At 38.8% G+C, this 25,358-nt stretch overlaps 1 protein-coding gene across 2 annotated transcripts in view; it reads left to right on the top strand.

The window, feature by feature from the left end:
* Positions 1-25,358, top strand: part of SNX29 (sorting nexin 29) — a 98,441-nt gene that overhangs the window by 60,045 nt on the left and 13,038 nt on the right. For both annotated transcript variants that reach the window (XM_071570749.1, XM_071570750.1), the window contains exon 20: positions 7,998-8,137. In XM_071570749.1, the coding sequence (XP_071426850.1) occupies positions 7,998-8,137 (140 nt within the window). The remainder of the gene's footprint in view (positions 1-7,997; positions 8,138-25,358) is intronic.

The raw sequence follows: 25,358 nt of genomic DNA, 5'->3' as shown, positions 1-25,358 counted from the left end.
TTTATGTATACAGCACTTAGAAAAGAGCATTCAGTTCTCCTTCATTTCCATTTTTTTGCCATATCACTATCAAAGAGTAGAGAAATAAGTCAGCAGGAAATGGTTGGCTTTTATATGACAAATACTTTATAGCAAACGCTTCTCATTCTGTGCTGAGAGGTGTGTGGGTTACCTGAAGCTCAGCATAGAGGTTAATCCAGCCCAGTGCACAGCAGAATATTTCATTTTCAGTGGTTTAATTTCAAAGGTAAACAGTTCACCAACTCATACTTCTCCATCTCTTTCAGGATGTCTCACTGAATTAATCTGTTCATTTGGTGCTCACTTGCACCATCTCAAGGAAATATTGAACTGAGTCTTTTTCTTTTCAATTTCCAAAAATTTTCTGCTAATTACTGGTGAAGTTTAGGAAGAAGAAATACAGATTATTTAGGGTCTACAAAACAAAACTTTGCCTGTCAAGAGGTGTTTTTATTCTTGCAGTCTTGTAACACTATAATGAAGGGAAGCAATTTATCCCAACAAATTATTGAATGTGGAGCCCATAGAAACAGTTCAGATGGTGTTGCTTTACATCATGACATTATGTGGAAAAAAAAGCAAGTCATTTACATGCTGCTTGGACAACTGCTAGATAAAAATATGGCAGTTTTATAACAACTCCTGCGTCATTTAGATATTCTAGTAGCCTCCTGGTATGAAATGAAAATACAAAAATAATTTTCTAAATTTATTTCTTATTGTGATGGCGATGCTAAATTGCCAAGTTACTTGGGTTAATAAACTTCCTTTCAGAGAGACCATAGCAGGGACACCTGCTTACAAAAATAAAAGTAAACCCTTCAATATGCTTGATTTTACAGGCCCCCTAAAATGCATTGTTTTATAAATATTGGCAAATTTTCATCTTACTTGCTCTACAGCTTTTTGGGCAATTGCTGGTACTAAACATATGCAGTGTTAATATTTTAAAAAGAAAACTAAATATTGAATACTTCAGATTGTGTGAAATGCTGGAGGCACTTCCTGCATGAAAAATCTGGTTTTCTTTATTGTACCATGTGAAATATCTTTGCATGAAGGCACAATAAATAATGGGCACTAAATACCAATATCCCTCATTCATTCTATTTTTATTTTAGGAAACAGAATCATCCTATTGGAGTATAAATAAATAAATTTTTTGTTAAAGGGCTATCTAGTTTTTACATGAGAGTAAAGTTTTTATTTTAGTATTATATGTTTTTTAAGGGGAAGCATCACTGTAAGCTTCCTATATATACATATATAAGCTTGTATACTTTAAGCACTGTATGTGATGTGTTTCTCAAGCATTTTGAGGGGGTTTTTAGTTGTTTTAAAGTTAGAGTCTGTCTTTATTGGTCTTCAGGGCATTTTCAAACCTGATTAAAGAAAGAAATTAAGAAAGAAAACTGCAGTGTTGGGTGGAAGCACTGAACTGAGACACATTTTAACTAATATTGTTGATAGTTATTACTGTAATATAGGCTGGTGGAAAAATGGCTCTCAATTCCAAGAACTGCTGTGTTGTAGTTTGCAGAATCTCCTGAATGAAGAGTAGGCTGAAAATACTTTATCTGAGGAGAAAACACAAGCAGGATTTCCCTGTTCAAGAGCTGAGCAAAAGATAAACCCTGGTGGATTTGGTGCAGTTATTGATGCTTTTTATTGAAGAGTTGATTCCTGACTGGTGGACAGATGAACCCCTGGCTGGCACGTGTGTCTTTAGAGAGCCAAATATTGAGGTACCACTGGGTTTTGGTGGCCCAGCATTGCCAGCTGGGTTCTAACAGTGCCGTTAAGCTCAACACTAAAAAGAGCTCAGTTTTAGGTTTATTCTCAAGCATTCTTTATTCTGTTGGGATATTTCTTCATTTTTCACTTGTTTTCTCGAGTAGGTTTTCAGGATCTTTTGGATGGGTGATAAATTGCTGCCTTGGACATGCCAAGTGTCTGCTGGGTTCCAGGACCCTGTAAATGCCTGAGCCAATGGAGAGATGTCCAGGGCAGGGTTTATCAGAAGTCTTTTGTGTGAGCAGCTCGACATGGTACTGCAGGAGATGCTTCAAAAGATAGAAATGCTGATTAAAATGTTGCAGTTTTCCACAGAAATTTGTGTGACACTGAGGGCATTGCAGGACAGGAGCTCTCCCTTAAAATGTCTGCTCCTGGATGGGTTTGCAGCAGTGCCTTTTTCAAATTATCTAAAAGCATTATTTGGTTTTCTGGTACCACTGAAGTGAACCCAGAGTTGGAGATAGAAATGCATCAGCTATTTTAGTGGAGAAACAGAGTAATAATGACAATTATGTAGTAAATCTCTGTTTAAAGGAAAATAGATTTCTTCTCAAAACTGACAGTTCTGTGATTTCTTCTTTGTGTCTCATCCTCTTAAATTCCTCTTTGTTCCACTGAACAGTAAATGAACAAAAAAAATCTCACCCTGGGGTAGGGAAAATGGCAATTTGCTGTGTTGTGTCCCCTTGTGATGCTGTGTAATACACACAACCTGGCAATGCAAGTAAGGTGGAAATTTTAAGCTCATTTAGTTTCAATAATTTTGAGATGATTTTTGTTTAATTTGGTAGTATCTGGTACATTTGGTATTGGAAACTGCACCTTCCTACAAGTTTCGTGCTGCAACAGTTACTGAAGGACAGAGGTGTTCAAGTCCCATTTTACTGTGACCTTTGCAAAGGTGTCAATTAGCCTGTAAAAATTAATACTTGCTGTATAACTATTTTTCAATCACAAAACAGTGAGAATGACTCAGCAATTCAATATTTAATTAGCTCCCATTTCAGCTTCTGAGTTCCAGCTTCATTTTGAGGTTCGTGATTTGGTACCTCATAAACAGATGAAAACTGATGCAATAATTTTGCCAAGACTGGTTGACCAAGATGCTGAAAAATATTAGGCTACATTAGAATAACCTGAATTTATTTCTGCATTTGCAGGTTGAGTTTTGAATAGCACTGTTGTCAGCTTTATTTAGGGTGGGATTCATTGTGTGGTACCAGAGGCTGATTAATTAAAGTCCTAAAGCCACATTTCCTTTTATTTTAATGGAGCTGGATTGAGCCCTTGGCTGTTTTGTGGTTTGGTTTTGTTTCAGAGGTTGGTTAAATGATGAGTTATGGTTAGAACATCACAAGCAGCATGTTTTGTGTTGATTGCAACAGCACCAAACCCAGAATCTAAAAGTGTTTTATCTGTCCCTAACTCATGGCAGGTAACCATGGCAATCAGAGCATTTCCAGCAGCTCTGGAAAATATTTGAAACATCTTAAGTGAGCTGTCCATTAATAATGAAGAGTATCAGTGTTTTGCCATCTGTTACATACCAACAGTGTGTATAAAAGCCCAGCAGTTGTGTGAAACAATTTAAACTGCAAGTTGGAATGAACTTGGCTTGGAATGAAAACTGCAAAACAGCCTAACATAAAATATGGTGCATCAAGACTCTGCTTCTTAGTTTTATAGCTTAACATCGTCTCCAATATCTGTTGAGAGTCTGCAAGGTGTCCATTATCTACACTGCAATTTTTAGAGATTTGTAATTCAGCATTGGCTTTTTGCTGGGGGAAGAAGAAACTTGGCAAATAGTTTCATAAAATATTTTGGACACCATGATTTTCAGATTAAAACTATTTTCCCGGATGTGCTTTGATGCCTCTGCAATCTGAGGCAGTTTTGCCTGTTATCTGAAGTTGTGTGGACTCTTGATCAAAAGTGTGTGCTCTTGAAGTGTAGGCTGGGAAATAACTTCCACAGTAGTTAGTGCAGAGATAGAAGCTTTATTTTTTAGAAAATATGCTCAAAGATTGAAGGTGAATACTGGTGTGTTAAATCCCAATTTGTGTACAGTGTAAGTTTACTCTGCATAAATCGGTGGGAAGTGTGGCCAAGATGCCCTACAGGTGTATATCAGAATTTGGGCATATTTTCCTACAACCTTCTCTATATGGTAACCTTAATTTTAACAGGGAAAGATATTCTTAATAAATTAGAAAGGTCAAATATTACTTGCAAATCAAAAGAGGCCTTTATGAGGCAAAGAAAAGATCTTTGCTTTGTTTCAGACCCCAACTGGTCAAATGACTAACTTGATTCAAGACAAGTTCTTGTTAGGGACAAGAGCTGCTATTTCTTCTCCTTTCCCATTCCATTACTTCTATATGTTTTTTGTACCTGGGTTTCAGATTTGCAGTGATACCCACCTGTATTTTTGAGAGCAGGTCTCCTTTTCCAACCATGTAAGCAGGATCTCTCTTCAGTGCAATCTTAAAAGTGTGTGTTTAAATACTGTTACTTTATCTTTCTGTGCATGTGTTTGATTTTCTAAAATGAAACTATATAGTCTAACCTTTCATTATGTGAAAACATAAGTTTTTTGCCAAAGTATATGTATTTGTAATTTTACCAAAATGACTTTGTCTTCAAAGTACGTCCATATCAAGTGTACCTAAATGTGTATATTAAATCCTAGGGGAAGAAGTTTTCTGTCCTTGCTGCTTTCTGTGTGAGTAGATCTGCAAGTGAGGACTTGTATTGACAGATATAACCTCACACAATCACCAAAGACATGGACTAAAACTATGAGGAGATCACTGATACAAATAGAAACCAAAATATTTCCCTTTACTTTTCGCTTGTAAATAAAAATAGGAGTTTGTTTACGAGTTTGAATATAAAATACTAACTAGATTTCTGCTGTAAATAATTGGGCCCAGTGAAATGAGTTACCTTTTTATTATTTGAGACTGAAGAAATTGGCCAGGCTTTGAGCCAATTGTGTTTTTCTGTTACCAATTGTTCTGTTTACTACATTGTGTCAAAACCTCTTTATTGCTGCAACATCTTGGCAGTAACAACTGTGTGCTAAAAATCATTGCTCTGAGCACCCAACCTGCTGTTGCAAAACACACGTTGGGTGATGAAGTGCAGACCTGCAGCTGCATTGCTCTGACCTTGGCTTATGTTCCTTCTTGGGAGGACAATGGGGTGCAGAATTCCATGGAACGCTGCTTGGGGTTTGGTTTAGAGGTCACGTTTATGTCAGGCTAACAGAACATTTTGAACTGGTTTTAGGTTGAGTTTAATTTCTGACATGTTCTGCCTTTTGCTGTATTAGAAGCACTGATTTGATCAGCTGTAAGCAGCAAAACGTGCAGTTCCTGAGCATGTTCTGGCAGTCCTAATTAGAAAAACCCTTTGTGCCATTATTATCTGTAATCAAGGAGATTCTTTACAATTAGACATAGAAAGTACCTACCTTCAGCATTCTGTTCCTGTGTCTGTAACAGAGGCCCTGCCTGTGAAAGATGTTTTATGTTTTTATTTAGATACATGTGGAGTACAAAGTCATACTAAAGCAATGCAGCTTCTGCTTAAGAGCAAATTTTAACAGAGTTGAAACTCTTTCACTGTTGTTGAGGATTTGTGACCAAACAAACTTAAGAACTGAAAAAGTGCTGATGAATGTAATACTTAAAAAATGGAGATTTTCTTGTGGACTTGAAAACAGAATTGACAGAAGTGATGGAAGGTGAATGAAGGGAGGGCAGTGGAGGTGAGGCCATTCCTTGGAATGGCCCAAAGTTGAGGCTGGGTCTGCCCTGGGCATTGTCTTGTAGGGCAAAGCAGGGCTGCTTTTCTGGTACACAGTCAAGGACTGTATAATATAATAATATTATTGTATAGAGGACATTATACTATATAGGACCTCGGGAGAGGGTTACTCCATAACTGAAATGGGCTCATTTGCCAAACATCACCACTGCCCATGTGGTTAATTCAGAACCAAAGCTGCTGACAAACTTGTTCTTCCTGGACATCTCCTTTCTTGTCCCCTGCCTCACTCAGCTGGTGGCAGCCCATTAGTGTCCCTATCAATGGCAGGGCGTGATAATTTAAACCCTTTGAGACAAAATATGGGAATACAAGGCTGTTCCTTGAGCCTATTCAAAGAGTCCAGTAGGAACAAAAATATTAGTGAAAAGGAGAAAAACAGCACACAGATGTTAGTCAGTTAATTAGCACTGAACTGCAGTTTTATTTATTATTATACTTCCATTTTATGATAATATTATGAGTCGCTGTGTATTACAATGTTTGCTTGAACGTTCCCAACAGCTTGTCTGGGCTTCTGTTGCACACACTTTGCAGATCCCCGTGCAGTGGGCACAGAAGAGGCTGTTGCTCAGCTCTGGGCAGGCAGTGCCCATGCCCAGCTGGGGAGGGCTCTGCAGAGGGCACTGCTTGGGGTTGGCACAGGGAGCTTTGATTTGTTAGGAAAGCATGAATTTCCAGGTCTTTTCAGACTTAGTTTCTTCATTTATCAGTAAATTAATTATCCCTAGAATCAGATCACTGGCACACAGTTTGTGTGTAGTGTGTGTGTGTTGCTGAAAAACAATGAGACGGTAAGAAGTCTCAGAAGACTCTCACAGCACATAATACCACAAGGGATTTTTATTTTCACTCAGGTCTTGATTATTAAACTTATTAATGTAAAACTGGAATATTGAAACAGAACTGGACATTTATGTAAGTTCATAGGTGGAGAACAAAATGAATACGTATATATTTTGGAATTTTGTGAATTTAAACAACATAAGCACTGCCCAAGCTTTTGAAGCCTGTGAGTATGTGTGTCTTCAGCAATTTCTCATGCCTTCTTCTATTATGTCCCTACTATTATGCCTAATTTCGTATTCTTGACAATACTTCTCTTCCTGGCAACTTCCAATGCGAGAGAAGAACAGAACACAGTGTCAGTGAAGGTTCCAGGAACTACAGCAGAGCGCCTGAATTCCAAGGGGCATCCCTGCTTGTTGATGTCAGTGTGTTCTATCTAAGGAAGCAATAATCCTCAGATTTGCATCCCATGCATGGCACCATGGTCTGAACCTTTCCATACAATGAATTTATTCAGTGTTGTCAAATGTATTTATGGGGATTTGGTGGTGGGTCGTCTTTTTTATTTTATTTTTTTTCCCCCAAGAAATAAGGATTTGTTTCAATGCCTTCTTACAGAGATAAATAATAGAGGTTGGATAGGCAACTTGCAGATAACAGTCACCTCTGGGAGCTGTAATTGTCTAATAATAGGTTTGGCTTCACGCCTAAAGAACATACTGTGACATTTAAACCAGGTGATCAGAGCCTGCATTCCTGAGACAGAGCATAAACCATCCAGCACCTGATGTCACTGGAAACCTGTTACAGTTCTGAGTTACTGTGAAATGTGCCACCTTTATCTTATAGTTCACTGTTGTGGTGCCTCACAGGGAAAAAGTTAAAACTAGATTTAAGTTACAGGGCTTGTGGCATTTTGGTGGTTGTTACACTTTAAGTCCCTCAGTGGAATGTGGAGTTTATAGAACTGTTTATAGTATAAAATCTTGAGGTCTAAAATGGTATAGAAACTTCAGTAAAACATTTTAATGAGAGCTGTGATTGTAATACTTGCAAAAGCAATCTGCTGTATGAAAACTCCACCACAACATATTAATTTATTAACAGTAATAAAAATGCTGGTGAAAATTCATCAGTTTCTGCACCCAACAACTGAAAAGTATGAACTGTGAGAATAAATGGCCATTTCCTCCTGGCAATTCTCATCTCAAAGAATGACATCAGTTTTTTGCCACTGTTTGTGCTGCTGTTCTGCACTGCCCCTGAGACTGCAGTGGTGTGTGGTCCAGAGGAGGAGACTTTCTGCCAGGGAGAGGATTCAGCATCCTGGCAGTGGGTGCTTCTGTGAAACACATTTTTCTCAGATTCTTGATTTCCCTTTATCTCTAAGGACAGAGTCACAAGGCTTTTACATCTTGCCAATGTATTTATATAGACATAATAAACAGAGATCATCAAAAGATCAGTTTTTATGCTTATTGGGACAGTTTAGCTACATTATAGAACTGAAAACCACATTCTTTGTGCCATTTATATTTTTTCCCCTCTATTTTTAGGATGCAAAGTTTGTAGAAGAGCGACGCAAGCAGCTACAAAATTACCTAAGGAACGTAATGAACAAAATTATTCAAACTGTGCCAGAATTCACAGCCAACCCCAAAAAAGAGACACTTATTCAGCTGATGCCCTTTTTTGTGTAAGTATCTGTCAAGTACTCAAGAAAATATTAAGCTTTTTCATCACAAATAATTTAAAATATATCGCCAACATCACCAAAATCTTTAAGACGGTGTTTTTTAAATAGAAGGCTTCTGGTCTCATTGTAAGTGCTTTTGTTATATTAAAAGGAATATGTGATACAGGGAGTATTTTTTTTTTGTTTAGATGGTGACTTTGAATACAAATTACTGTGTAAAGCTTTCAGAAGCATCTGAGTTCAAAATCTGCATCTGACTGCACCCTCCAAGCATTAGATGTTTTCAGTTTCTTTTATTTAGTCTTTTTTTTAGTTTTGTTTTGCTTTTGCTTGTGTCAGGTTTGTACTGTTTATAAATTTATCTGGGGGGCTGAGGGTAGAGCACTATTGAGGTACTTCCTAACTGCATTAAAAGTTCAAGCTGTTGGACTCTTTCTAGCTGAGTTTTGCAATCTGCTGATTCATGGTCTGGTTTCATGAATGTTAAAGTTCAATATGTCCTGATACAGTTTAACACAGTCATTTGTTAAGAATCTCCAAAGAAACCTTTTGATACACAATCATGCAAGGGATATAATCTGGTAAAATCTTCCCTTTTTGCTTTAAATATCATTTTTTATGCATTTGTAAATGATAATTAGAGCTATTTAAGAAAAAATTTTACTGAAAAGTGGTTTTTGAAAGCGGTGTTTACTTGTTTAATAATATTTTGCTTTCATGATATTTCACTATACACAAGAACTCTTTGTAAATACATATATAAGAACAGGAGGGATCTCTGGCAAGAAGCATCACAACTTTTTGCATTTGGCAATTTCATAGTTCTCAACACATTGCACTGTAGTGGATCCAAGAATATTCTGTGATGTGGCCAAGAGGTTCTCTTCATGTGTGTACCTGGGAATTAACTTCCTTACAACTTTTCCTCATATAGTAGATGTTTCAGCATCCTCTCTGGGAATACTAGTGGGATTCTGGAAAAATTAAGCTGTTGAGCACAATGACTATATACCCCATCTACAGCAGCAGACAAAATGGCTTTTTAATGCATTTTGCTACTGAGATATCAGGCTCTTCCTCTGCAGCTAGACCAGCAATATCAAATGAATATAAAGAATTTTCTAAGATGTGCTCCTTCTGTCATTGTCTGAAAGTATCATCATTTCCAGGCTATCATTTGAACTCTCCCTGTCCTTTATTTTCTGCCCTGACCTGGCACTGTTGGTGATTTAGAGAAAACATCCAAGTGAAAATGCATTTCAGTTCCACTTCATATTGCCAACTTCCCCAGTGTTGGCCTTCCTTAATGGATTTTGAGCTTCATCGACAGGAGGTGTTGGATGTGCTGGACTCTGAAGGGTATATCACAATAATCAGTTGGAACTTTTGTACTGTGCCTGTAATTCTTCTATTCTGTTAGTTTTAATAATATTTTGGCTTAATAATATTTTAGTATAAACCACTGTAGGTACAAATAATAATTCTGATATATTTAATTTGTCCTTTGGAGCACAAATGTATGTACAGTTTGTTGCACCTTTATCAATGAAAGATTAGTTACAAAACATTGAGATATGAGGCACAGGAGTGCAGGGAGTAGATACCTCAGTCTAGGGGGGAAAATTACAGTCTTAACATGCATAAACAGTCTCTAGGGCTTTAGATCTGTCTATTAGGAAGCAATGCAATATAAAATATAAAAATAATTGTCTGGTCTTCAGGAATTTCTTCTCACTGCAAAATTAAATGACCAAACTTAGGTGTGAAAGTGAAAAATCCCATGAAGGTTATGTCTGATTAGGCATCCTGTAGATAGAAATTACAGGGTCAGTTTTAATTAGCCACTTTTAAGATCTGGTTTTAGTCCTAAGATATGATTGTGGTGACCAGAACATAAGATGAATGTCTCTGAGTCTGCTGATAATTTAATGCTGGAATGAATATTGCCCAGAATTTCTGTTGTGAGGTTGTTCCTTTGGGGATTTCTCCCTTGCAAGTGCAGTGATTCCATACAATCAGGCACAGATCTGATGAGGCAAAACATTTTAATTTATCTGTATGCAATAGCCTGCCACTGTCACAAAGGATGAAATTGCTTTTATTTTGAAACTCAGTTAACAGTTTGCAGTACAATAATGTGAATCAGTTTGCTGGCATCTCTTTTCATTATTGTGTCAAATGCTGGTGGTTAATCATGGAAATGTAATTTGGTTTGAGTCCTTATGCTGTGAACTGTCATTAATGTGTTCTTTCTTTCCTCAATTTCTACCACTTGTAATCTCAGTTTGTATATTTTCCAGTTTTAAGACTTTATTGGCTCAGCCACAGGATTGGCCAAAGGGTTTCCTTTATAGTCCACTTTCATGATTAATCTGAAAAATAGATTCTGGCTCTGCTAATTTGTCTATTTACATGCTGAATACTGAATTCTTTGTAATAATAAAATTCACATCACAAGATAAATTTTCCAGCCCATGTGGAGCAAAACCTAAATCAGGAGTTGGCACTGCTGAATTCGATTGCTACATCTGCTAGCTGGGGAGGGCCTGGCTGTTAGTACTTACCTCAATTAACATTTATTTGCACTCATGATTGGTACATTATGGAGAAACAAGTACAGTTTTGTTTTAGTCACATTTGTACCAATATGGAAATATCACACACATTAGCACATATGTAAGAACAAGAGGGATCTTTGGCAACAATCACCACAGTTCTCTGGACTGTATGATTGAGTTTGCAACATAAATCATCGCAACAGGTTATATGATTTCAATTATGTAAAAAGCTAAAAGCTGTAAAAAGTTGGGAAAAGAAACTCTATAATGTTGTGATGGTCCATTTTTCCATCTCTGTGGTTTCTGTATCAATTGGCCTCATTTTTTAAAAGTTAAAGATTTCAGGCTGGCACAGGGATTGGCTTAGTGATCTGTGATTCTCCAAAATCTCCACCTGCAGCCTTAACCTGAGCCGTGTTTCCATCAGCCCTGCACAGGTTGGCTCAGTCACAGCTGGGCACGGTGTCCTGAGGGAGCAGGGCCAGTCTGGACAGTGGAAACTGCTCCAGCAGCTCTGCAGTGCTGATCAAGTCATAGAGCCACTTAGTTCCTCTGCACTGGAAATGCAAATGTTTGGATTAAAATATATGCAGGAATGGTATAAAGGCAACTTTGTGAATATTTTCACTGTGCTGAGGACTTCTTTGTCTCATATTCTGGGCCACAGCTACAGCAGTTTCTAAATAACAGTTGTATGTTCTGCTGAACTGCAGAACTGGACATTTATTCCCTTGTGGTGGCTGCTCAAACAGAAGCTTTAAGAAAAGCAGAGAATCTGCTCAGTAAATCAGCAGGTTCTGTTGTCTGCAGGATGTGTTTGAACACCAAAGGAGTCATCAGTTCTCTGTGCTGATTAGAGGATTGTAATTTTCTAAAAAATATGTTGTCTTCATTTCCCTGGGTGACATTACTGGCAGCATATTTCATAGCAGAAGTCGTGTTCTTAGGTGGTTTGTGTCAGTTGTCTTTGAGTCACCAAGTTACATTGTAGTAAAGAAAAATAGAAAGCACAATTTCTACATCTTTCTCATTTTGTAAAATGCTTCTGCCCCTCCTGGAAGGTAAAGTTATGAGGAGTGTCACAGAGAGACAGGTACCACCTGACAGGCAAACTTCAGTGCCAATCAATCAATCAATCAATCAATAAAAAAATGTTGTTCTGGGAAAACTCCTCAAAGATTTATTTAGCACTAAACAGTGTGTAAAGCCAAATACGTGCTTTTGGTCTTGCAGAATACAAAGTTAAAATTTTGTGGAAGAATAGATGTTTATCCTTAGTGGGTTGAAGAATTTCAGTTTACATTGGATTTGGGTGTTTTTGGTATCATTCCTATTCCAGTTGTACTTCTCAGTGTGTCATTGAGAACGTTTAAAGGTGTGTATTAAAGGCATGAGGGGTAAAAAGAACTTTAACTTCTCTACAAACCAGTGCTGGTATTGAAATGCTGCTATGCAAGAATGAATGAAACAAAACTTTCAGGGAGATTACTGTGAGGTACCTGTGGATGTTGTTGACAATAGACCCTTTCAAAGTTAGTTTTGAGATATTTTAGAGGGATAAAAACATTTACTCAGCCCTAAAGTTAACTAGACTGGTGCATCCATTGTGTTCCATTCAACAGCTTCCTCTCCCCACGAGGGGCAGGTCATGCACAGCAGATGTGACACTGTTTTGGTGTAAAGCATGAACTAAAGAAAGAACTAACAGATGTTTCTCCTCACAGAAACATCTGTAGAGGAGTATTTTAAATAAGATCTTTGAACACATAGACATGAATATATTTACATATGGAGACAGAGGTGCCAGTGTTCTGCTGTCACTGCACCTTCAGATGAGCAATAAGGAAAAAGCAAACAAGCAATCCCTGAGACACTGTAAAACAATTCTGGTGCAAAGGAAGGAAGTTTTGAATACGATTTTAAACAGGTTAATTTTTCCAAAACGGAGCTGGTGCTGGCAAGGCCCTTCTCAAGGCTCTCAGTGCGGAGCTGTCCCTTCCCCAGGGTCAGTGGCAGCTCTCAGCTTCTGCAGCCCCAAGGGCCGTGGCCAGTGGCCAGGTTTGCACCCGGTGGCATCCTCTGAAGTGGCAGCTTGTGCTGTCAGCTTGGCACTGAATAACTTCAGGATCTCATAAAATTTACATCAACAAACTGGCAATAGCATTTGCTTCAATATGGGACTTCTAATTAGTAAAGCACCTCCTAATGCCTGAAACATCCTAATGGAACTAATTTATTGCTATGTTAATTGATTGATTTACTTATAAAACTATGTAGAGACATTACACAGTATTTATCTTTCAATAAAACTGTGTTGCCAAGCGCTGATTATTGTTGAAGCAAGAATATCTCAGATACCTAAAATTCGATGAGCATGTTCAGACAATGCAGGGAGTTTCATTGCAAAAATGTGATGTTCTTCTGTGGAACTTTTGTTGATGACAGCATTAAAATGTTTGAATTTGAGTGGATTGTTGTTAACAAACACAGAGTTGTCTCACTGTTATTCTGGGTTTCTGCATCCCTCACTTTGTAACTGACAGTTTTGGTTTTAGTCTTTCATAACCTATGATGCTTGACATCAGACTTAAAAAAAGCATCATGCCTGTTTTGATCTGAGTGAAATGTGAAGAAGTAGGGCAAAAACTGTTTGGTCAAAGTATCTGAGAATTCATACTTTCATCTCATTTCTTTCTGCAAGAATTGCATGTTATATTGTCTTTTGTGTCTTGGCACATGTCGACACTGGAGATGTGTATTAATGCCATTATGCAAATGTCTTAAATTTTCCTTTCCCTGCTCTGAGTAGCTGAGAAGATTTATGAATTTTAGAGGAAAAAGAGGAAGGAGAACAATGAATCAGGAGGAATATAAACAGTGATAAAGAGGGCAAGAAAATGCAGGAAGAGAGACATGGGATGCTTGATGTTAAAAGGAACATGGGTTGGATCTGGTAAGGAGCTCTGGAATAATACTGGTGCTTCAGGCTTATTAGCAGCATCTGGTTTTATAAAGGTAATTTTATCCAAACAGGTGAAGATGATCTGATTGTAGTTTTTTATTGTACAAGTGACCTATCTGGGGTCTGACAGGCTGTTTGTGAAATAATTAAAGCTTTGTACAGGACATTAATCACTGACACACTTTCCAAGTGATTATTTGAGTCTGTCATGGAGCATTTGTTGCAACTCTGCTACTCCTTTCCACGTGGCAAAGAACTGTCCAGCATCCTCTGATTTCAGTCAGACCAAAACTATTTCTTACTTTATTAGCAGGGGTTTGCCTTTTTAAATGGTCAGAATAAATGCTAAAATCCTTGAACTGAGCCGGGGAAAGAATTACCTGTGGAAGGTGATTGTGTCCATGATGCAAACTCAGAGCATGGTGTTATTTATTGGTGTGTGAAAGACACTGCAGAAGAGTTAAGGAAGCTTTGTTTTAACTCAAGTGCATCATTGACTGAATTTTAGCTCATCTTTGGGAGTGTGTCTATGGAAAAGCACTGCGTGGAAATACTTTTGGGAGATGCTGTCTGTGCTGGAAGCAGCAATGTGTCTGCACTGCCAAGACATTGGATTGTCTGTTTGATGATCTGTTTATCCCAAGGGACAGTTTGCTGTACAGAGGTGCCATTAAAAGTATCATAGAGGGCAAAGCTCCTTAATGTGGTTTGTGATCAGAGCAATGATATATCCAAATGATATATCCAAATTCCTGTTCATGTTCTCTGTGTTCCCCCTAGCCCTGCCCTGTCTGTGGTGTGGTATTTTCTGACTATTTCATGTTTGGTCTTACTAAGAGAAATTGCCAGCAGTGCCCAATGGAAATAAGTTTTATCCAGGTGAAAGAATGTGTTTATGTTCTCTTGACTCCTGCCCACCAGTTTTCTTGCTTTGGCTCCCAATTTCTTGTTCTCACTTGCATTTTCTCAGCCTTTCACCTTTAAGGCACTACTGAGTCAGAAGTGTTTCAGTATCCAGTAAAAGTACAATTGGAAACACTGTTCTGCAGATATGGGTAATAGTGAAAGTATTACAGAAACACATCCCTGGGAGCTCACCCTAATGAAACACCTCAGTCTTGTGGTCTTGCAGGACTGAGACACCTCAAAGAAAAGGTGTTTGTTGTTTGTTTGCCTTGGTGTGGTGCTCAGTAGAGCTGGTGTCATACAGCAACTCTGTAAGGCTGAAAGGCTTTGTGTGTTGCATTTATTGCCTCATTATTGAGTCTTGCCATTAAAACAAAAATCAACTTCACTTTCAAATACTCTGACTTATACTAATTACCATCTCAATAAAGACAGTGAGACTTGCTTTGCAAAGTTAATTGCCATGAATTGTTCAACAGGCCTCACAAATAGGTATTTATGAGCATATTTCCATAAAGGAGATTTTTGTCATGCTTCTTTATATTCAAAGTGACCTTTACAGTGCTTATGAGAAGAATAATTTAGTATATACTCAACTAGAATTAAATACTCTCCAGTCACCACTGGAAGTGTTTGAGGGCTGGTGGTCTTTTACAGTTGCCTCAGAATAAACTCTTGTTTAATGCTGCCAGAGGAAAAAAGAATTATGTCTAAAATGATTGAAACAAACGAGGGAGAGGCTGTGGTATGAGATTCCCTTTGAATGTGTAGAAATGTACAGGAAATGTTCTCCATTGCATGGTTTGAAAAATGGGTCAAAAATGTGAAGCAAGTAGATGAATAGAGTCAAAAGCACTTTCTGTGTTGCTTTGGTAGCTCCCTGGTATGGATTGGTTTCCTTTACAAACACACAGCTTAAAGCTGTGAAACAAATGGAGATTATGTGGAAAAAAGGTCAATGTTACAGCAGCAAACCAGGGCTGTACAAAAAGATCTTTTACCTGTGCTGTGTGTTTTCACATGCTTGACTCCCACCTGTCTTTTGCAAGGAACTGGCTGGATCAGGATGCTTTGGAATGTCCTTTTCATAGGGTCCTGAGAATTCTATCATCACTTCCTATCATTTTCTCTCCCAGTTAACAACAGGCTTTGTAATGAAAGATCATTCTGGAGGAAGGTTTGTTATTCTCAGTAGCATTTCCTTCCTTTTAGTCTTGCTCTTTTCCTGCTTCCCAACAAACTCAGCAAATCCCCACAATGAGACAGGGTTTCTAAACTGCAGATTGTCCCCAACACGCTCAACTTGGTGCAGTGCAAGAAGAGGTTAAGATTTCTCTCCTGGCAGAACGCACAGCCAGTTAAAGTTCTGTGTCATTACAGCAGTGCTCCTGTTTCCTTGGTTACAGGCAAGTCACATGCACTCCCTTGTTAAAAAGTGAACTCTTTCTATATTCAGTATTTCTGTGCTGCAGCAGGTGTTTGAAACTGGGAGCAAAAATGGGCTCTGGAGCCAGGAGAGAAACTTTCAGTCTTGAGGTTGGGCAAAAGAGGAGAGAATGCATTTGTAATTTTTTTCTTTACTTTGCAAGCAACATAAAATTAGACCTGAAAAGAGACTTGGGAAAATATAATCTCTTGCCATTCCTGTTTTTCAGTCTTAAAATTCTCAGCACTTACTTGAAATTCCCATTTTTGGTTTTCTCTGCTGGGGTTTTTACACCAAACAGTACTCTTATAACTAAGAACAATGCTGCTTAAGACCAGAAAATGTACAATATAAATACCATCCATGCCCAAATATCTCTTGCACAGATATGAAGACAATTTGTAGAGCACAACAGAATTTTAAAACAAATGGAGTTTGCCATCCACAAAGGCAACTGCTCCTGTCAGCATCTCGCTGCTCCCTGGCCCAGCTGGCAAGGATTTGCCAAGGTGAATTTGATTGGTTAATTATAATTATAGACACACACAAAAAATCCCACTTCTGTTTTGTCCATCTCTAACTCATAAACAATGGATCCAATATTTTTTAAAGCTCCTTATGCCAGTTTTGGATCTGGAACAAGTTTTTTGCATCCTGGCTATGAAAAGTGTGCTGCTCCAAATGCTGATACAGTGAAGTGTGCAGGACTTCAAAGGACTGTCCTCATTCTTGACAGCATGAAAGCACTTTACTGGGGAGTAAGGGATGGACTATCAGCTTACTTTCTTTGGCTTTCAGCAATGTTGACAGCCATCTTAGACCTTGTCTTTATAGTGTGGGATGATTTTCCTAAATCAATAAAAGGACAGAGATGTTCCTGTCAGGCTATCCATATGTAGCTGTACCTGACATCCCAAATCAGAACTACCACATGTTTCTTGTAAGCACTGTGCTTTTCTATCAATATTCTCACTTGATTCTCTTCTTACTGTCTATCAACATGGGTTAATATATTTAATTAATGACATATAGGAATAGAATTTATCCTAAAAATATGTCATTATCATAATACCTTAGGGGTTTTTTAATTTAATTTTAATTTAGTTTAAATTAATTTAACAGCAGTGCATGAAAACAGAAGGGTCCAGATTGCAACAGCAGGCACTTGTTCATTGGAGTTGTTCTTTTAACTGGAGTGGCTTGTTCAGTAAGGATTTTCTAGTGAAATTTTCAGCCTGGAGAAATGTACTGAAAATACTGGAATTTTTCACAAAATATGTTTTGGAAGGTAGAGGAAGGATTTCCTCCCAAAGCTGGGGCAGCCCAAGGTCACACTCTGCTCCAGGTCTGAGTGGCTGAAAACCTGAGCAAGTCAAAAGGGAGCTGAGGTCTAAATTGCAGTGAAGAAAATGTGAAATGAGGCCAAACTGGAACATGAAGTAGGTGAATTGATTTAAAGAGATAACTTGATGTGGAGGTTGTTAATGCAGAGAGGAGAAGGGAGAGGGAATTGGTTTACATGGGGAGCTGTGGGAATGATGATTTCTGTGCAGGAGGTTTGACTCAGCTGTGTAGAATCAACTCAGCCCAGGAGTTTGTTGAGAGCAAGAATTAGGCATGAAGAGGAGCAAACAATAGCTGGGAAAGGATTGGGTAATGGTATCTGGCTGTTGATGGGAATTATTAAAGGAAATAGAACTGGAGAAGGGAATACAAGAATAAATGAGTAGAGAAGAGTAGAGCAGTGCTGTGAAATGTAGCAATCAAGAGACCAAATGAAAGAGTTTGGTCTAAATGAAGAAAATGTATGTTGAAATGAGGTGAAAAAGGAAAGATGGTGGGATAGAATGTAAAAAAAAGAACACAGTAGCACTCGAGATTTATTTTCCTTTAATGGATTTTGTGCACACACAAAGGAAGGCATTTCATTATAAGTGATTGGCGTTTGCTCTCATGTTTTGAAATGGCACTGGTTGTTAACCAGAATCTAAAGCAGAACTTTACCATAGGCACAGACTTTTGACTTAAACATTATGTAGAAGGTATTCTGTCTTTCGAAAACAAGGCTTGACAAAATATATCCATGGATTCTGGTATGTTAGAACATTCTTATTGCATGTAAAGTTTCAGCTCCACATAGGATCTTGGGGTGAGAAGATCTGTGCAATGAACTTTCTGCATTCAGCTGTCGCTCCATGTATAGAGCAAAGTAAATGACTGGCAAGAGGAGACTCCTCTATGTTACATCTGACCAGCTTGGTGGTCATTCCTTGTGCCTGTTCTGTGGCTACTGGGATAAAACTTTGATTTCTTCCTTTAATTCTCATACCTATAAGCTTATATTCTCTCCTTCTCATACCTGAATATATTTTTGTGAAGTGCTTTCAGCATAATTCAGGATGGGGTTTCTTTGTAAGTACTGAAACTTGGAAAATGCACAAGTAAACATCTTCTATCTTCATCATCTGCATACTCCTAAATCAATTTTTGCTCATGTAAACATTCAGTAGAGTCTCAGGTAATTTCTCTGTTGATTTTTTTGTTGCCCTCCATGCAGCAGTATGTGCACTCTGCTCATCCTGAAACCCTAGACCCATATCTGTATTTCCTCTGTAGGAAATATTTTCTTTGCACAGTTTAAAACCCTGTTGTCACTGTTGATTGGTATCAGTACAGTGTAAGTGGATATATGAAATTAAGAAGTGTGCACATGTGGGTCATGTGAATACTCACAAACTCAAATCTAAATAGCAATTTTAATATTTAAAACACAGGCATTTGTTATATTATCTCTACCAGGGTACTGTGCTCATTCTCTAGGCCTAAGGTAAGAAGTCCTTGGGAAAACAGAGGAATCTGAACCATTTGTTAGGTCAGGCAGAGGCACCTCTTTGGGTGCTGTGTCAGGGCTGGCTCTGAGTCACTGGGCTCTCTCAGGCCTTTGGTTGTGTTGCTGCTCAGCCAGGCTTGCCCAGAGCCTCAAACTCTGCCTGTCAACTCTCTTTACCTGCCTGTCTTGGTTAAATTAAGCCTCAGTGAGAGCCTGAGAGAGATGCATTCTGGTTCAGCAGCTCTGCAGTGGGCTAATGTGCTGTTTGTGTGTGTTTGTCTCCAGGTACACGGTTGTACTTGGATAAAACAAGTGCATGTTTTGATTCTCATGCAAAATGATAATCAAGAGCTGCAAAGTGCAACCATGGAAATAGTCAAATAGAAAACAATGCATGTAAACCTCTCCATTAACCTCCTGCTCTGCACCTCATTGCTGACAGTTGTAAAACAATGACATTCAAACTTTTTGTATTTGGGAGAGATTGACATCTCTACAGGACTGATAAAAACTTTTCTTGTAAGCACATAGAACATAATGCTATTGCTAAGAAATCTTAAAGGGCATTTTCTTTCTTCCTCCCTTCAAATAATAGTAATTATTAAAGTTTCAGATTATTTTTTGTCATTAAGAAGTATACATGAAAGGAAGCCAAGTCTAATACTCTTGTTTGCAATTTTCTAGTTATTTCTTTTTACAGTGTAAACCAGTTTCTGGCATGATTGCTTGAATAGGATTCCTTTTAAAAATTGCTCCTAATAATATACCTAATTTAATGAAAAAAGGTTTTATTTTCTATGTATTATCCTACATTTTCTCGTAAGTGGGACTAGACATGTCTGGACACTTTATTTCCTAGTTATCTTCTCTGTCTGCAACAATTTGCTCCATTACTCTGCTGGAATTGACTTTTCCAGAGGAGGAGGACACAGAGGGGTTTGCAGCTCAGACAGTCAGTAGCTGGGAATGTGCTAAAATGTTGGGAATGTGAGCAAGTGCAGATTCCTCCATGTTCTTGCTGTCCCTGGTGTATGACAGTGTCTACCTCCCAGCATGGATTTGAACTACCAAACCTGCATCTTTCTGTCCTTTTCCTATCAAAGTCCAAAATATTAATACAATGTTTTTGAATGGCCACAGAATGTTCAATATAAAAAGTCCATAAACATATAGAATTATGTTACACCTTAATATATATTTTTATGTGGCATCCAAATCATCAAAGAGCACCAGACTAGCCAAAGAAATAGGTGAATATTTTTATTGGTTATGAAGAAAACTTTTTTCTCAGTATAATTTTTTAAGCTACTGAGCAGCTGAGAGTACACTAAATTGCCTCTGTATGGCAGTTTCTAGAATGAATGTATAATGGCAAACTTGGTTGATAAGAGCAATTCCTGACATGGTTGCTCAGGACTGTTTCAGGTGCCTCACTGTGTCATGTGTCATTAAGACTGGACATGGCACTTAGTGCCATGATCTAGTAATCAAAGTGGGGTTTTGGATCAAGGGTTGGACTTGATGATCTCAGAGGTCTCTTCTAACCCAGCTGATTCTATGATTCTATGTGTGCACCCCACAGATACCATTGATAGGTCTGTGTAATGGTCTTTTCACAGCATTTGCCCAGTTTCCTGCCCACTAAATTATGTTACCTCCTGGTTAGTGGAAACTTATATCAGACGTCATAACAATTAGAAACCTTAGGCATTGTCACCCACTGGTTACCTGCTTTGCCATGGCAGTGGTATTGGCAAAGAATACAACTTGAACAAGACCACCCTGGCCTTGCCCAGGTCTACAAGAATTCCCTATAATGAAGTTTGGGCTTTCAAAGCTTACATTTTGGCCTACTAAGTCCTGCAAAACAGTCTGTAATATTTATTCTACAGCTGCACTTAAACTAGCTGATCTATAATTGCTTGTTAAGTTTCTCTTTGTGGAGATTATTTTAAGAAAATTGCCAGCTTTGGATATTCACAGTCAGATATCAGCATATGAAGATTGCGTAAGAGCGAGTCAGGAGCTGGGCTTTGGAGAACTTGTAGGTAGGGGAAGGGAACCATCTGCAGGTCTCTGACAGAAAACAAGCGTGGCCTCAGAAAGTGTTTTGAACACTATTGCTCTAAACATGTTGTTTGGTAAGGAGCCATCTGGTCAGCCAGAGCCATCTGTGTGCAGGTGTGAATGGAGACGGGAGATCCAGACCCCACTGCTGGGCTCCAGGGCAGGGCCTTGGAGGAGACCCTGCTCATGGTGTGACCCACTGCACACACAGACAGCTCAGTGCTCCCAGACCTGACCTCCCTGCTGGAATGGCAGAACACTGGAAAAGCCCAGGACACTTCCAGGAAGAGACACTGCATTCCCTGCATTGCTAAAAGAGAGTTCAGGTAGGCAGGAGGGCAGAGGGGCTCGGACAGGTGGGGGGCTGTACCTTCTCTACTGACAAGTTCTCATACTCCAAATCACCATCAGTGTTTTGTTGGGTTTTTTTGTAAATTAGAATTTGAAATGTACAACTGAAGAGGGAATTATTATTTAAATATATGCTCACAGAATGAATAGAAACTGATTAATGGTACTGAAAAAAACCAAACAAAATAATGTCTTATTTATCATACATATTGTATCTATAATAGATTTGGAAGTTGCATAGTGTGCAACTGTGACACTTAAATAGGTTTTTGAAGCCAAACTGTTCTAACAAAGAGTGAGGTTATTTCTACTCCTGGCTTGCTTTGGTGTGTTGAAGGGAACTTAAAGGGCTTCTTACTCACTTTAACCTGTCTGCAGGGCAAAACATACTATGCAAAACTACACTAGAATGGTCTGTGTGACATGAATTTAATTAATTAAAAGAATATTACATAAAGTCATGAAACTGATAACAGATAACTCCTGATACAAACAAGAGCTGCTGAAATTCAGTCTGTATTCAAGAGAAAGACTTTAATTTGCCATTTTCAGCTTGAATGCTATTGAAAAGGGAGCTGGATTGAGATATTTGCCAACAACACAGACCATCTAAAAATTGCTTTTATTCTGAGAGTTTCTCAAATGTGGAAGAATGGAAGAACTCACAGAGCAGTGCATTGGATGTACAGAGGCAGCAGTCCCCAGTGAGAGCACCATTTAGTGGCTTTATTGTTTGGGAACCAGGGTGTGAGTGACAGAGCTGTCAGGTCACCTGTGTCTCCTTCTTCTAGTCAGGGCACAACCACTCTTCTCTCTTCCCAAACACCCAATGTCTTATCACCAAATTGTCTCTCTAATACTCTGTGAAATTGCAAATGATATTTTTTCCCAGGTATCTGGTGCACAGGGAATGATCCCTGTAGGTCACTGCTGCTTTCCTTCCCCCTGGTGACTGCCCTGAGGGGCTCAGTGAGCTCAGGCAGGCCCAGGCTGTGCCTGTTTCCTGCACATCAGCCCTTTGGGCACAAGGAATTGCTCCACATTAAGCCAAGGGCCCTTCTCCCATTAGGTGCTTCTCTGTGACATTTGCAAGCATTTTTGGCACAGGGTGGCATTTGCAAACAGTTTTGGTGTAGTGTGTTTCTGTAATCCATTGTCAGGAGTACTACAAGCTAAACCCTCAGACATGAGTTCGTGATGTTTGCTACAGATCCCCTGAAATGTCAGTATCTCAGTGGAATTGCCCTTGAGAAATCTGTTAGGGAGAAAAAAGAGGGGGAGTAATTATTGAAAATACAGTTTTTGAAATCAGAATGTGTGTGTGTGTAAATATATTCATATATGTAAACTTTACATAATGACTAGAATGGTTTTAAAAAGTTAATTTGCTAACAAAACAACATGACTTTTTTTCTTTGAGTATTACAAGGAAAACTATTCTATAATTCTTATTTCACTGGGAATAAAACCAAAGATTAAGTTTAATTACTTTTCCACAGTGGAAAAGATTTTGAGGAGTAAAAGAGGCTTTGCTGAGAGATGGATATATAAACTTTATTCCTTTCCCTTAGCATATGAAGCAGAAAGGAATACTCATGAAAATGTGGGTTAGAACAACCTGTTTATACACCTTATATTGCATCTTCCAGTGCCTATTCATATTCCTTTCTGTGCAACACTGACAGTAATGGATAAATGGACGCATCCATCTCAATACATAAAGCAAATAATCTTCATAAGGGAGGTGTCTTTGTACTTGTGCATGTACTTGGCTTTAATCCAGACCATAACAAGTTTGTTTATGCCTAACTGCACAGTTTTTCAAAAGGAGGTGGGTTATTTCTTTTCCTCATTTGAACTTGTATTGAAAAATATTGCAACAGCCCTCAGTGTCTCATGTGAAAACAGCATGAATTAGCTACAGGCCATCAGTGAAATTCAAAACATCCTACAGAAGCTTTGTTCCTTGGTTTTGTTTATCTGCCAGCTGTAAACACAGACCATTCAATTCTGTTGCATTTCAGATGCTATTTTTGTGGTGTATTTTTAATCTGTTTGGCACTTCTGTGGTGATAGCAGTCCATGAACAGTTAGCTGAGGGATTCTAGAATAGCTTGGTGTAATTATAGGCACTTGTCTATTAATAACAAACAAATTAATAGTGTGCCTGTGTACTTCCTTGCCATAGCCCTGCACACCATTAACAAATGAGTGACAACAGTGATCATTGCTGGGTTTTTTGAAACATTCTTTAGGTGCTTCAGAGGTCTCCAAATAATCTCTCCCTGCCCATCCCACCCACTGTGTGTGGCGCCCACCAGGGACAGCACAGCTGGAGCACTTGGCATGTTTGCAGCACCTGCCCAACATCAGGCACCTGCTCTGTGGGATCTGGGCAGAATAGCTGAGATGTCCTGAGGCACATCTGCCTTATACTGGAACAGGCTTCTTCAGCTTACAGGTGCTGGGACAACCCCATCCCAGATAGGAATCCCAGGCAGGATTTGTGCTGGGCTGGCCAATATCACCATGGCCAACAGCAGACCAGAACCATTTCTCTTCAAATCTTCACATATTAATTACACAGTCCCCAGAGTTTGATTATACCAATAGCAGCATGAAGGTTTATTTTTAGATTAAGATTCTGGAAGTGTAACACAATTACACCTGAAAGTTTAGTAAAATGAATTATATATAGTAAGAAGAGACCCACTAATATGTGGGTCTGCAGGAATTGCTGTTCACAAACTTGGAAATCTCTGCCTTGCAAACAGCTTGCATAAAATTGCCTAATTTTAAAACTGAAAAATGAGCAAAAGAGCCCTTTTCTTACTATTCCATGTCTGTTTGACCTCAAATTTTGTTTCTCATCTTCTATTTTAACCTTTAAGAACTCATAAATTAATTCTTCATAAAAGATTTAATTTATTAGTCTTAACACAGTTTCTGGGTAAATCTGGTAAATCATAAATATACTGAATAGCTCTAAATGTCTGGCTCTGTTAGAAATCCTTCAACAGAAGGACTGTACATATTAAAAGAGAGAAATCCCAAAGCACTATTGAGAATAGCAAGGTATGACCAAAAGGAAAGAAAATGGGGCTGGGCTGCACTGTCAGGAGACTGAATATTTTATCATATTGTCACTGTGAATGTTACAGCTGAGTCAGATGCACCTAAAAGCAATAAAATGCAGTGCCCAGTGTTTCCTGAGCACAGGGCAGCTGTGTGGGTATGGCTGCAAAGGCTCCCTGTCAGGCTGGGGCTGCTCTGCATCCCGTGGGTGTCACCTCGTGGGGCCTCCCACCAGCAGGGCAGTAGCAGAACTACCCTAACAAAGATAAAATTCTGTGTGATCTTACTGCCCCCTGGTACATGCATGTGTAATCCTGACCTCTGCACACAGGGCCTTCACTGATCTGTTCCTAAACCAGGCAAAGTGGTATCTCAGCAGCTCTTTCAGTTCCCACTTAGTTCAAAATTTACTTGGAGCCATAAATGGCCTCTATCCAAGCTGACTAGTCTTCCTAACAGCAAAATCTTCATGTGTTCAAAAGCCACAAAACTCAGAGACAAGAAAAGGAAGAACTTCACTGGGAATTTCGTAGGTAAAAGATGAAATTGCTTGTTTTGTGATCCTGAAACTTTCTTATGGGATAAAACTCAGCTGGGCTACAGAAGCAGATTCTTGGGCAGCAGCAGCCATTTCCAGGCTTCTCCATGGAGCTGAGAACAAGGAAGGTTCAGCAGCTCCTGGTGGCCAGGAGTGCCACTCCAGGGCTGGAGCTACAGTGCAGTGACTGCCAGCAATGGGAGAGTCCCAGCTGATCACTGGTGTCCTCAATTGATTCTTTAATATTCTGGCAGGCAGCAAGCTTATTGCAAATCTGATTTATTTTTATTTTGAATTCATTGGCAAAGTTCTGCATTAGAGAGGGAGCTTTTAAAATACTCTGAATCAGATGATACCTGGAGAGCTGACCCCAAATTCCAGGGGCTCCTGGCCAGCAATGCACCACGCATTGAACTCCCACTGGAGTCAGTAGCAAATTTTGCTGCTTGTTAACCTAATTTGGAGTCATAATGGAAAAAAAGATGAGCTGTATTTATCACTGACATTT

This window comes from Pithys albifrons, chromosome 16, assembly GCF_047495875.1.
Source record: "Pithys albifrons albifrons isolate INPA30051 chromosome 16, PitAlb_v1, whole genome shotgun sequence".
NCBI lineage: Eukaryota > Metazoa > Chordata > Aves > Passeriformes > Thamnophilidae > Pithys > Pithys albifrons.
The sequence above is the reverse complement of the archived record's forward strand: the minus strand, read 5'-3'. Positions and strand labels throughout refer to the sequence as shown.